This window comes from Salvelinus fontinalis, chromosome 7, assembly GCF_029448725.1.
Source record: "Salvelinus fontinalis isolate EN_2023a chromosome 7, ASM2944872v1, whole genome shotgun sequence".
In the NCBI taxonomy this organism is placed as follows: Eukaryota; Metazoa; Chordata; class Actinopteri; order Salmoniformes; family Salmonidae; genus Salvelinus; species Salvelinus fontinalis.
This window is the reverse complement of record NC_074671.1, coordinates 58,150,710-58,163,120: the sequence shown is the minus strand read 5'-3', so window position 1 is coordinate 58,163,120 and position 12,411 is coordinate 58,150,710. Positions and strand designations below refer to the sequence as shown.

Here is a 12,411-nt window from a genome sequence, read left to right as displayed (position 1 = left end):
TAGACTCAATCCCTCTGTTTCACAGACTCAATCCCTCTGTTTCATATAGACTCAACCCCTCTGTTTCATATAGACTCAACCCCTCTGTTTCATATAGACTCAATCACGCTGTTTTATATAGACTCAACCCCTCTGTTTCATATAGACTCAATCCCTCTGTTTTATATAGACTCAACCCCTCTGTTTCATATAGACTCAATCCCTCTGTTTTATAAAGACTCAATCCCTCTGTTTCATATAGACTCAATCCCTCTGTTTCATATAGACTCAACCCCTCTGTTTCATATAGACTCAACCCCTCTGTTTCACATAGACTCAATCCCTCTGTTTTATATAGACTCAACCCTCTGTTTCATATAGACTCAATCCCTCTGTTTCATATAGACTCAACCCCTCTGTTTCATATAGACTCATACCTGTTTCATATAGACTCAACCCCTCTGTTTCATATAGACTCATACCTGTTTCATATAGACTCAATCCCTCTGTTTCATATAGACTCAATCCCTCTGTTTCATATAGACTCAACCCCTCTGTTTCATATAGACTCATACCTGTTTTATATAGACTCAATCCCTCTGTTTTAAATAGACTCAATCCCTCTGTTTTATATAGACTCAATCCCTCTGTTTCACAGACTCAATCCCTCTGTTTTATATAGACTCAATCCCTCTGTTTTAAATAGACTCAATCCCTCTGTTTTATATAGACTCAATCCCTCTGTTTCACAGACTCAATCCCTCTGTTTTATATAGATTCAATCCATCTGTTTCACAGACTCAATCCCTCTGTTTTATATAGACTCAATCCCTCTGTTTTATATAGACTCAATCCCTCTGTTTTAAATAGACTCAATCCCTCTGTTTTATATAGACTCAATCCCTCTGTTTTAAATAGACTCATACCTGTTTCATATAGACTCAATCCCTCTGTTTTAAATAGACTCATACCTGTTTCATATAGACTCAATCCCTCTGTTTCAAATAGACTCATACCTGTTTCATATAGACTCAATCCCTCTGTTTTAAATAGACTCATACCTGTTTCATATAGACTCAATCCCTCTGTTTCATATAGACTCATACCTGTTTCATATAGACTCATACCTGTTTCATATAGACTCAATCCCTCTGTTTCATATAGACTCATACCTGTTTCATATAGACTCAATCCCTCTGTTTTAAATAGACTCATACCTGTTTCATATAGACTCAATCACTCTGTTTCACATAGACTCAACCCCTCTGTTTCATACAGACTCAATCCCTTTGTTTCACATAGACTCAATCCCTCTGTTTCATATAGACTCAATCCCTCTGTTTCATATAGACTCAATCCCTCTGTTTCATATAGACTCATACCTGTTTCATATAGACTCAATCCCTCTGTTTTATATAGACTCAATTCCTCTGTTTCACATAGACTCAATTCCTCTGTTTCATATAGACTCAATCCCTCTGTTTCACAGACTCAATCCCTCTGTTTTATATAGACTCAATCCCTCTGTTTTAAATAGACTCAATCCCTCTGTTTCATATAGACTCAATCCCTCTGTTTCATATAGACTCATACCTGTTTCATATAGACTCAATCCCTCTGTTTTATATAGACTCAATCCCTCTGTTTCACAGACTCACACCTGTTTTATATAGACTCATACCTGTTTTATATAGACTCATACCTGTTTTATATAGACTCAATCCCTCTGTTTTATATAGACTCAATCCCTCTGTTTCATATAGACTCAATCCCTCTGTTTTATATAGACTCATACCTGTTTTATATAGACTCAATCCCTCTGTTTTATATAGACTCAACCCCTCTGTTTCATATAGACTCAATCACTCTGTTTTATATAGACTCATACCTGTTTCATATAGACTCAATCCCTCTGTTTTATATAGACTCAACCCCTCTGTTTCATATAGACTCAATCACTCTGTTTTATATAGACTCATACCTGTTTTATATAGACTCAATCCCTCTGTTTTATATAGACTCAATCACTCTGTTTTATATAGACTCAACCCCTCTGTTTCATATAGACTCAATCCCTCTGTTTTATATAGACTCAACCCCTCTGTTTCATACAGACTCAATCCCTCTGTTTTATATAGACTCAATCACTCTGTTTTATATAGACTCAATCCCCCTGTTTCACATAGACTCAATACCTCTGTTTCACATAGACTCAATACCTCTGTTTCACATAGACTAAATTCCTCTGTTTCATATAGACTCAATCCCTTTGTTTCACATAGACTCAATACCTCTGTTTCACATAGACTCAATACCTCTGTTTCACATAGACTAAATCCCTCTGTTTCACATAGACTCAATACCTCTGTTTCACATAGACTCAATCCCTCTGTTTCACATAGACTCATCCTTCTGTGTAAAGTACTTAAGTAAAAATACTTTAAAGTACTACTTAAGTAGTTTTTGGGGGTATCTGTACTTTACTATTTATATTTTTGACAACTTTTACTTTTACTTCACTACATTCCTAAAGAAAATAATGTACTTTTTACTCCATACATTTTCCCTGACACCCAAAAGTACTCGTTACATTTTGACAGGAAAATTGTCCAATTCACACACTTATCCAAGAGCACATCCCTGGTCATCACTACTGCCTCTGATCTGGCGGACTCACTAGACACAAATACTTTGATTGTAAATTATGTCTGAGTGTTGAAGTGTGCCTCTGGCTATCCGTCAATAAAAATAAAAATATACAATTGTGCCTTTTGGTTTGCTTAATATAAGGAATTTGACATGGTTTTACTTTTACTTTTGATACTTAAGTATATTTTAAACTAAATACTTTCAGACTTTTACTCAAGTAGTATTTTACTGGGTGACTCACTTTTATTTGAGTAATTTTCTATTAAGGTATCTTTACTTTTACTCAAGTATGACAGTTGGGTACTTTTTCCACCACTGGACTCAATCCCTCTATTTCTTCCTTTCATGTGTCTATCGGATAGCGTCTACTCGTAATGGCTCCACGTTCATCTCTGCACACACACACACACAGGCCAATCTGACCAGGTGCCTGTCCCTAAGTCTCTTCCATCGGACAGCACAGCAGAGGTAAGGGCACCAAGTTCATCTCTGTTCCGGTGTCTTAATGTACCCTTGTCCAGCGAGAGAGGCAGCGGTCAATACCTTGGCCTGGACACTGACGCTCGATAGTGGACAGTCTGTCTCTCTGTCTGTCTGTTTGTCCAGAACTGCTCAATAACCCTGCCTCCAGCCACAGTCCCAAGACCATAGATACTGTAAGACTCAGGCGGACTCTGTGGAGAACCATTCTATCAATACCTTTACTGCAGCTGTTTGCATATCTATCGGAATCAATACAACTGTAGCGATTCCTGATTGGTGGGTATTTGGTTCCATTTCCATGACTCCACAGGCAGAGCTTTTGAATTGAAAAACAGAGGGCTCTGCCTCGGTCGGTCTGGCCCAACACATAGAGCCATGGCTGGGTCTCTAGGCCTGTGGAAGTGGTAACCCAGCAGGGCTGTACAGGGACTAGTTATGTTGAGGTACTATATTAGAAACACAGAGACCCATTGAGGGCCACAGGGACAGGACACTCAATAGAGACACACAAACACACACATGCAAAGTACATGGCCTCAAACGTACGATTTCACACACGCATGCTAAAACACATAATGAGTAAATAAGCACGAGAAGGAAGGGGGGCTCTGTTTGCCCATTTCAAGGGACAAGGTTCAATCCCATCCACCCCCTTACATCCCTCATCTCCCCCTCAAACACATCTCTCTTAGAACCCAGCATATCTGGCCTGCCTCTCTCCATCACCCATATCCTCTCTGTCACCCCTCTCTCCATGTGCCACCATACACACACCTGCCACAGCAGAGAGATGTATGGGTGTGTGTGTATTCTTGGGTGTGTCACTATGCTCTTGAGACAGAGCATGAAATGTACTGTGCTGCACTGTGTGCGTGTGCGTGTGCGTGAGAGCATCCCCTGTATGCGTGAATCAGTATGTAGCAGGCCCCAGCTCTCCTCTCGCTCTGTTTCCTCCTGCTGGTCCTGGAGGCCCCTGATAACCACAATCAGGCCTGGACAGACCCCTCGCCGAGGTGTGTGAGAGAGTATGAGTGAGTGTGTGTGTGTATCAGGGCCTGGCAGGCAGGTCGCGGGCCGAGAGACCCAGAGAGAAGCCAGGGTCAAGGGGTTGCGAGGCGTAAATCGCCCCTCGTTGGGTGACAGAAAAGCTGCCAAACAACCTTCAAAACGACGAGTTTGATCCAGACCACATAGAGACGTATGGTGCAGGAACACGTGGGAAAGAGGGAGGATGGTGAGACGGAATGGATGGAGAGGAGGCGAGGCAAGTGGAAGTAGACAGAACGTAAATTTAGTCCCAAGTTGGGTGACAGAACAACTGAAAAACAAGTTGAGTTATGGTGTGAGAATGAATGGAGAGGAGAAGAGGAGAGAGAGAGAGGAAGGTCAAAGGTCAGGCTGAAATGAGAAGCGATGTTAAGAACATCGAGTACCAGGTTTTGGTGTTTGTGTGAGTAGGGAACGGAGAAGTTGTGACTTTTAGTGAAGTCTGGAGAGAGAAGTTTATCTCTCCGTCTCCATAGAACTTGTTTTATCTTTCAGGACGAAACCTTGGTGGTGTGAGACTGAGACAAGAGAGAGATTAGACCCTAACTGAAGACTAACTGACCCCACAGTGATTACACACACTCAAACACACACACACGCACACACACTCACTCACACAAACAAATACTATAGTATACTGGTAGAAATACTATAGTATTCACTGTTGTGATTTTGCAGACTTTACTGTAGCATTTACTGTAGTATACTGTACTATTTACAGTTAACTATAGTTTAAATACTGTATTAAAAGAAAACTGTAGTACATACTATATTAAATAATGTAGTGTTTATAAAGTTTGTAGTATAATGTAGTATTTACTATGGTGTTTTTGTTTATTATCTTTGACATAGAAGTGGAAGCTTTCTCCTTCAGGAAACCTACTGGAGAAATACTAAAAGAGCAAATTTTCCATAACCAGTAGTATTTTTTTCATGTGGGTATACACGCACTCACTCACGCACGCACGCACGCACGCACGCACGCACGCACGCACGCACGCACGCACGCACGCACACACACACACACACACACACACACACACACACACACACACACACACACACACACACACACACACACACACACACACACACACACACACACACACACACACACACACACACCAGGGAGATCGCTCAAGATTGACATCAAAATTGGACATCCATCCTTGTCCGGAGGACGTTGGGAAATTCCTTCAAAACCGGCCACTAGGGGCAGCAGTGAGCTCTATTCTCATCAAGTTTTGCCAGGGCCTTGTGGATGGGGATGGTGGATGGGCGCAATCCCATGACTGGATCAGAAGGTTGTGTGTTCCATTCAAGTCGTGGACACTCTTTTTGTATTTTTAGTTTTAACCCTATCCAAAACCTTAACTCTTACCTTAACCATTCAGAATGAGTGCCTAAACTTAACCCTTAACTTCGACATTTGGAGAAATGGAACGATACAGAGTAGCAGGAGAAACAAAAACACTTTGAAATTCTGCAGTGAGACTGAGAGAGTTTGTTACACGCACGCACGCACGCACGCACGCACACACACACACACACACACACACACACACACACACACACACACACACAGAGAAAGACAGCGAAAGAAACACACAGAGAAAGACAGAGAAAGAAACACACAGAGAAAGACAGAGAAAGAAACACACAAGTAAAAACAAATACCACACCACACTGGTGGGAACCACTGGATTTTTCATCGTCTTTTCACGTCTCTGACTGAGAAAGTTATCACACACACTTAGGCATGTTCCTGTGTGTGAACCTGCATCGGGTCCTGCAGATACACTTCCTGTGCTAACTGACAACTTCTACAGAGAGAAGCTTAGCACACACACACACACACACACACACACACACACACACACACACACACACACACACACACACACACACACACACACACACACACACACACACACACACACACACACACACACAAAGGCGGCAGGAAACTCAGGATCCCATCTCGAGCTCTTTCTCAGAAATAGACTACAACAAAGTGGCTGCTCACTGAGTTACCTGACTTGACTCAATGTTGATGTCAGAGCTCACTTTTCCTCAGCTAACAGAGATGTTAAGGCAGAGCTCCTTTTCTCTCACCTGGTTCTTTGTCACCCACTGTCTCTACTGTTTCTAATTTCCGTAGAGGAGGTAGATATAGGACATATGCTCTCGTTCACTAACTGCTCTGAGGAGAAAACAGAAGTGAGCCGAGGTGAGGTGAGCTCCAAACAGGAACGAGGATAACGGAAAAAAGAAAGTCACAACTACAAGTTTCTAAAATCAGTTTTTGCCCAAAAAGCTAAACATGCACACACACACACACACACACACACACACACACACACACACACACACACACACACACACACACACACACACAACGTGGGACAGCTGCAGTGTCTGGAGATGATGAGTGTTGACTTACACAGCAGGCAGGAATGCATCTTCTCTCCTCTCTCCTCTCTCCTCTCTCTTCTCTCCTCTCTCCTCCCTCTCTCTTCCCATCCTCTCTCTTCTCCTCCCTCCTCTCTCCTCACTCTCTCTGTCCATCCTCTCTCTTCTCCTCACTTCTCAATATTTTTGGACTCAAAGCAATTACAAAGCCCCCCAACCCTGATACACACAGTCGACAGCACAAACCGCGGTACAGGAGTGGTTCATGTGGTTCTTTGTGGTGAAGAGTTGGTGCCCATCAAGCTTACCCAGAGATCAGCTGGAACAGTAGAGAGTGCTGTGTGGTAGAGACGTTCCAATAGTCTGAGGGGTGTGTTGTATTATAGCTCATAGTCTAGGCTCACCAGATAAAACAACATACTAACCCTCAGATCTCTGGTTTTCAGATCCAGCCACAAGATGTAAAAACTACAGTAAAATAGCAACCAGTAGGGAGGGTTTGGCCGGCAGGGATGTCCTTGCCTCATCGCGCACTAGCGACTCCTGTGGCGGGCCGGGTGCAGTGCACGCTGACACGGTCGCCAGGTGTACGGTGTTTCCTCCGACACATTGGTGCGGCTGGCTTCCGGGTTGGATGTGCATTGTGTCAAGAAGCAGGGCGGTTAGGTTGGGCTGTGTTTCGGAGGATGCACGGCTCTCGACCTTCGCCTCTCCCGAGTCCGTACGGGAGTTGCAGCGATGAGACAAGACTGTAACTACTACCAATTGGATACCACGAAATTGGGGAGAAAAAAAGTTGGTAAAAAAAAGTATATATATATCAACCAGAACTACAATACCCATACACACATCTACTGTACGTCTGCACTCACCCCTGATGAAGCATGGCTGGTAGGATGACATGGATTCAAAGATGCTGTTTGATGCCATGGCAACGCTCCCGGTAAAAGTCCTAGCAACGCTACCGCACTTCTGGAACACACGGTTCTCTGCTATGTCCAGTGCTCCGATATTCTCGTCCGTTCCTCCTTCCTCTTCTTTATTTGGATGAGGGGGTGATTTCAAAACTGATTCCTGACATGCAAACACACACAGGCCACAGGGTCAGAGACAGTCAGTTAAAGTTCTCCCACCCACAGATCAACATCAATACAGATCAACATCAATACAGATCAACATCAATACAGATCAACATCAATACAGACAACATCACAACACTAGCAGCCACATCTTGATGGAACTGTGTAACTGTTATGTAGAGATGACAACTGATTTATGAATGCACAACAAACTCAAAAACACAAAACACTCCCCATTCCTGACCCCCAGGTCACCCCAGGTTGGCGATGCAGGGAAGGTGCTCTCTCCCTGGGTAAAGAACAGAGCTCAGGGACCCCAAAGCCCTGGATCCCTGAGGGGTTATGGTGGTGGTGTGCACCAACTCCTTGAGAGAGAGCTACATTTGTTCCAGCCCAGCAACAACCTTCAGCTGATTCAACCATCCAAGGTCTTGATGATTAGTTGATCAGCTGAATCAGATGTGTTAGTGCTGAACTGGAACAGAAGCATTACATACACTCTGTAGTTCTCTAGGACCAGGGCTGGTGTCCGCTGGGTGGAGGAGGCTGCGGTTTAAGGGCTCTTACCCTCCAGAGGTGGCCTGATCCTGGGATGAGAGGTGGTGAGGTAATCCCTCCCTGTGGTTTCAGAGGATCACTAACCTCTGGCTGAGTCACACGCTGTAATCCAACCTAGCCAATCTCTCTCTCTCTCTCTCTCTCTCTCTCTCTCTCTCTCTCTCTCTCTCTCTCTCTCTCTCTCTCTCTCTCTCTCTCTCTCTCTCTCTCTCTCTCCCTCTCTCTCTTTCTCTCTCGCTCTCTCTCTCTCACACACTCTACTCTCCCTCCTCTCTTTCTCTTTCTCACTTATCCTCCTTACTCTTCTCTCTCTTTCACTGTCTTTCTTTACCTGTTTCTAGCTCTTTCTCTCTCCCTCCTCTCACCTCTCTCCGGCGGTGATTGGATTGTAGCCGTCTCCTGTCTGGTCACAGCTCTGGTTTGTGGTCGAGTGGTTGGACCACGGTCGGTCTCTCCAAACCCCAGTGGCGGCTTCAACTGTTCCCCTCGAGGAAAAAAGAGCCAGGGCTCAAGCCCATTGGGCCAGGACGGTCACGTGATCCTCAGAGTGAGCGACTCTCTTTTTGTGGCGTTGTTTTGTTTTCGTTTAATCTGGTATTGTGGCTTTACTCAGCCACCCCACCTGCCCTCTGCCTGACCAACTGTTAGCACTGGGGAAGTGGCTGTGGCTACAGTTTAGAGAGAGACAGAGGGAGAGAGAGAGAGGGAGGGAGAGAGCGAGAGAGGTTAAAGAGAGCGAGGGAGAGAGAGTGTATGTGCCTGTGTTTGTCTGTGGTTTTTGCAAAAGAGAGAGAGAGAGAGAGAGAGAGAGAGAGAAAGAGAGAGAGAGAGCATGTGTGTATTTAGAAAGAGAGAAAGGTGAGTCACCCACACAAAGCCTACCCATGCAAATCTCTCTCCAGGAGGACACACAATTCCCCCTGTGTGTGTGTTTGTTTGTGCGACGGTTTGGGCACCTGAAGCCTCGCACAATTTACATGCCATCTTTTCATATCACTGTCCCATTTCCTCATGCTGTGACAGGAAAATAAAGAAAGAGCGGGAGAGCAAAAGAGAGGAAGAGAGAGATGGGGAAAAGGAGAGGGAGCAAGTGAAAGAGCTAGATAGCAGGGAAGTAGAGAGAGTGAGATTGAAAGAAAAGGAGGGGACGACAGAGAGAAAGAGAGGGAGGATGTGGCCACAAACGAGTGCAACACTGTTTCCTGGATGTGAAGAGTATTCAACTGTCACCTAATGTAGCCCCATTATGATGTGCTTTCTGACAGTTTCATACTCTACTCCTGTAAACCACCATTCAGTCAAGCAAAGATAGCGTAAAACTGCTCCGCGGGTTAACGTTAACCACCTACCACTAAACTAGAAAAGTTCTATCGACTTCTATGGCCACAGTTTCGTCAAGCATCAACCTTGTTCTGGTGAGGGTGATTTACCCAGCCAGGTCACCCGTGATAAAAGTCAGTATTCGACGTCCATCCATATCTGAGGACGTCAGGAGATGACATGGAAACCGGCCACTAGGGGCAACGGTAGCTTTCAGTTTTGCTTGGGTGTTGTGGATGGGGATGTAAGCATCTGCCTCTGATTCCAAAGGTTGCAAGTTTGAATTGTTTTTGATATTTTTGTTTTAAGCCTATCCAAAACCTTAACCCTTACCTTAACCATTAGGAGTTAGTGTCTAAGCTTAACCTTAAACACTTAGAAATTTGACGTTTGCAACAACTTTGAAGTTTGAGAAACATGGTTGAACGTCTAATTCTGACATGAGACTGTGAGAGCTAGTTGGATTTATCTGAACACGTGTGTGTATGTGTGTTTGTCTGTTGATTTTAATAGTAGGGCTGGGATGTGAGTGCGTGTGTGTGTGTGTGTGTGTGTGTGTGTGTGTGTGTGTGTGTGTGTTGGGGTTAATTGTAGGGCTGGGATGTGAGTGTGTGAGTGTGTGCAGGTCAGCGTACACCTGCTCTAATGAAGGCTGAAATTGCATTGTTTAGGGGGCGGGACCAAATCACCCCCGCCCCCCACACCTGTACCACCATGCCTCCAATCTCACCTTAGACACGCCCCTCACAGCCATTCAGCCATCTGGGCTTCAGGGGTGAGAGGGAGGGAAGGGTGAGCGGGTGTGGATGTCATCAGTTGGCCGAGACAGCTGCGTCCCCACCCTCTCTGCCTTAAGTTTAATATACACACATGCACAGATACAGTATACTTCCTGAAGACTCTGATCCGTCTTCGTCTCAATGTAGTCCGAGCCCAAACGGAAGACTCTGAGACGCGCTGAGGGAACACAGCAGGATTATCATGACCTTTGACCCCCTACAGACACAACACAACCTCCAGCTGCAGCTTCCTGGGTCATCTGGAGGTCAGACTGGGTCAGGGGTCAGACGGGGTGGGGTCTTATGTCAGCCAGAGAGGGGGATCAGAGACGGAGATAAGTGGAAGAGATGTAGTGACTATAAAGAGAAAGAATAAGGCAGAAGGAGAATAAATCAGACGGAGAGAGAGAGATCTGGAGAAGAGGCGGATGTTTCTGATAGACACAGCTGTCAGTGAGACCTCTCCATACACGTACAACCGCCCATGGCGCTCCCACGACACAGCTTCCACCCCCTGGGCCTGGGACAAAAGTGTGGAGGAGACGCTTGAAAAGTAGGATATTAGATAGTAGAATATACAATACTGTGGGACCACTGCATACCTATATAACTATGGGACCCATTAAAACAGAAGAGATTGTGAGTCTAAGGCAGCTGCATACTGCAGTAGTAAAATGAAGCTATACTTACAGAAACAATCATCCTGAGAGTAAATCTCTCAGCTCAGCAGGTATACCATAGTAAAGAGGCCCAGCCTGTTGAGCTCATGGAGGTGGGAAAGCAGGGGACTTTCCTGAGCGTGACTCCCAGACCCGGCCCCTCCCAGCTGAGTTAGGTCTGCTGCAGCACCTCCCTGCCTTCCCCTCGCACAGAACACTGAACAGAGAGAGGGAGGAAAGAGAGGAGGATAGGATAAAAGGGAAGGAGGGGAAGCAGACAGAGGAGATATAAGACAGGAGGAGAAGGACAAGGTCAGAAAAAGGGAACGAGAGAGAAAAAGAGAGAGGAGGGAAATTCTCAAAGTGTGCTGTCCTGTCTGTCTGAGAGGGACTGGTTTCTGACTCACCCACCCACTCCCACTGGAATCCCAGCAGGTGCCCCCCCTGTCTCTCTCTCTTTGTCTGTATCTCTCTCCCCCTATACTCCACTCCAACCTCTCTCTCTCCTTCTCTCTCTTCTGTTCATGAACATTTAAAAAATGATTAATGTACACAACAATAAAACATTTATCTGTTATGAATTATTCTGGGGTCATGTCTGGGAATATCAGGGCTTGTGGTTGGCTGACCTGATGGAGAGTGAAGATCTGGGAGAACATGGATGGGCTTCTTCCATAAGGTCAGGGAGAGGGTGAGAGGGAGTGAGGGAGAGGGTGAGTGGAGTGAGTGGACATTTATACTATGGTTGTTCGGACATGCCACAGTGATGAGAACTCAATCACACTTTACTTGACCCTTCTGTTAGAAGACCTACATAAGACCATCATTAGAATGGTAGAACAGAGATCATAACATAAGGAATAGAGTTTTCATGAGAAATAGGCAGGCAGAAAATACTGGGAAAAGGCCTCACTGAGTTTTGGCAGAGAGTCTGACTAAGGAACAACTTAACCAGCAGGCTTGTAAACAATCCCAGACATTCAGCGGGGGTGGTGTGTGTGTGTATGTGGTGTGTGTGTGCATGTTTGTGTGGGTAGGGCAGTGTGTGTGTGTGTGTGTGTATGTGTGCATGAGTGTGTGTGCGTGTTAAATAACCCTTTCTGTAACAGGACGGGTCAGATCACTTACTGGCAGTCTGCGTGACACACTGGCGGCCCAGTGTGTGTGTGTGTGATTTTTTTATCAAAACTTTATTTAACTAGACAAGTTAGTTAAGAACAAATTCTTATTTACAATGACGACCTACCCCGGCCAATTGTGCGTCACCCTATGGACCTACCAATCACGGCCGGATGTGATGCTAACTGGGTTAAGATAAGGAGTTAGGTTAAAGGGTTAAGGTTAGGGTCAGGGGGAGGGTTAGCTAAAAGGGTTAGGGTTAGGTGAAGGGTTAGCTAACATGCTAAGTAGTTGCAAAGTAGTTAAACATTTGTAAGTAGTTGAAAA

At 44.9% G+C, this 12,411-nt stretch overlaps 1 protein-coding gene across 2 annotated transcripts in view; it reads right to left on the bottom strand.

The window, feature by feature from the left end:
* LOC129859858 (runt-related transcription factor 1-like) overlaps positions 1–8,880 on the bottom strand; it is a 42,888-nt gene extending 34,008 nt beyond the window's left edge. For both annotated transcript variants that reach the window (XM_055930040.1, XM_055930042.1), the window contains exons 1-2: positions 8,573–8,880; positions 7,443–7,644 (exon numbers count right to left, since the gene is read on the bottom strand). In XM_055930040.1, coding sequence (XP_055786015.1) covers positions 7,443–7,500 — 58 coding nt within the window. In that variant the 5' untranslated portion in view covers positions 7,501–7,644; positions 8,573–8,880. The remainder of the gene's footprint in view (positions 1–7,442; positions 7,645–8,572) is intronic.
* Between the last annotated feature and the right edge of the window lie 3,531 nt (positions 8,881–12,411).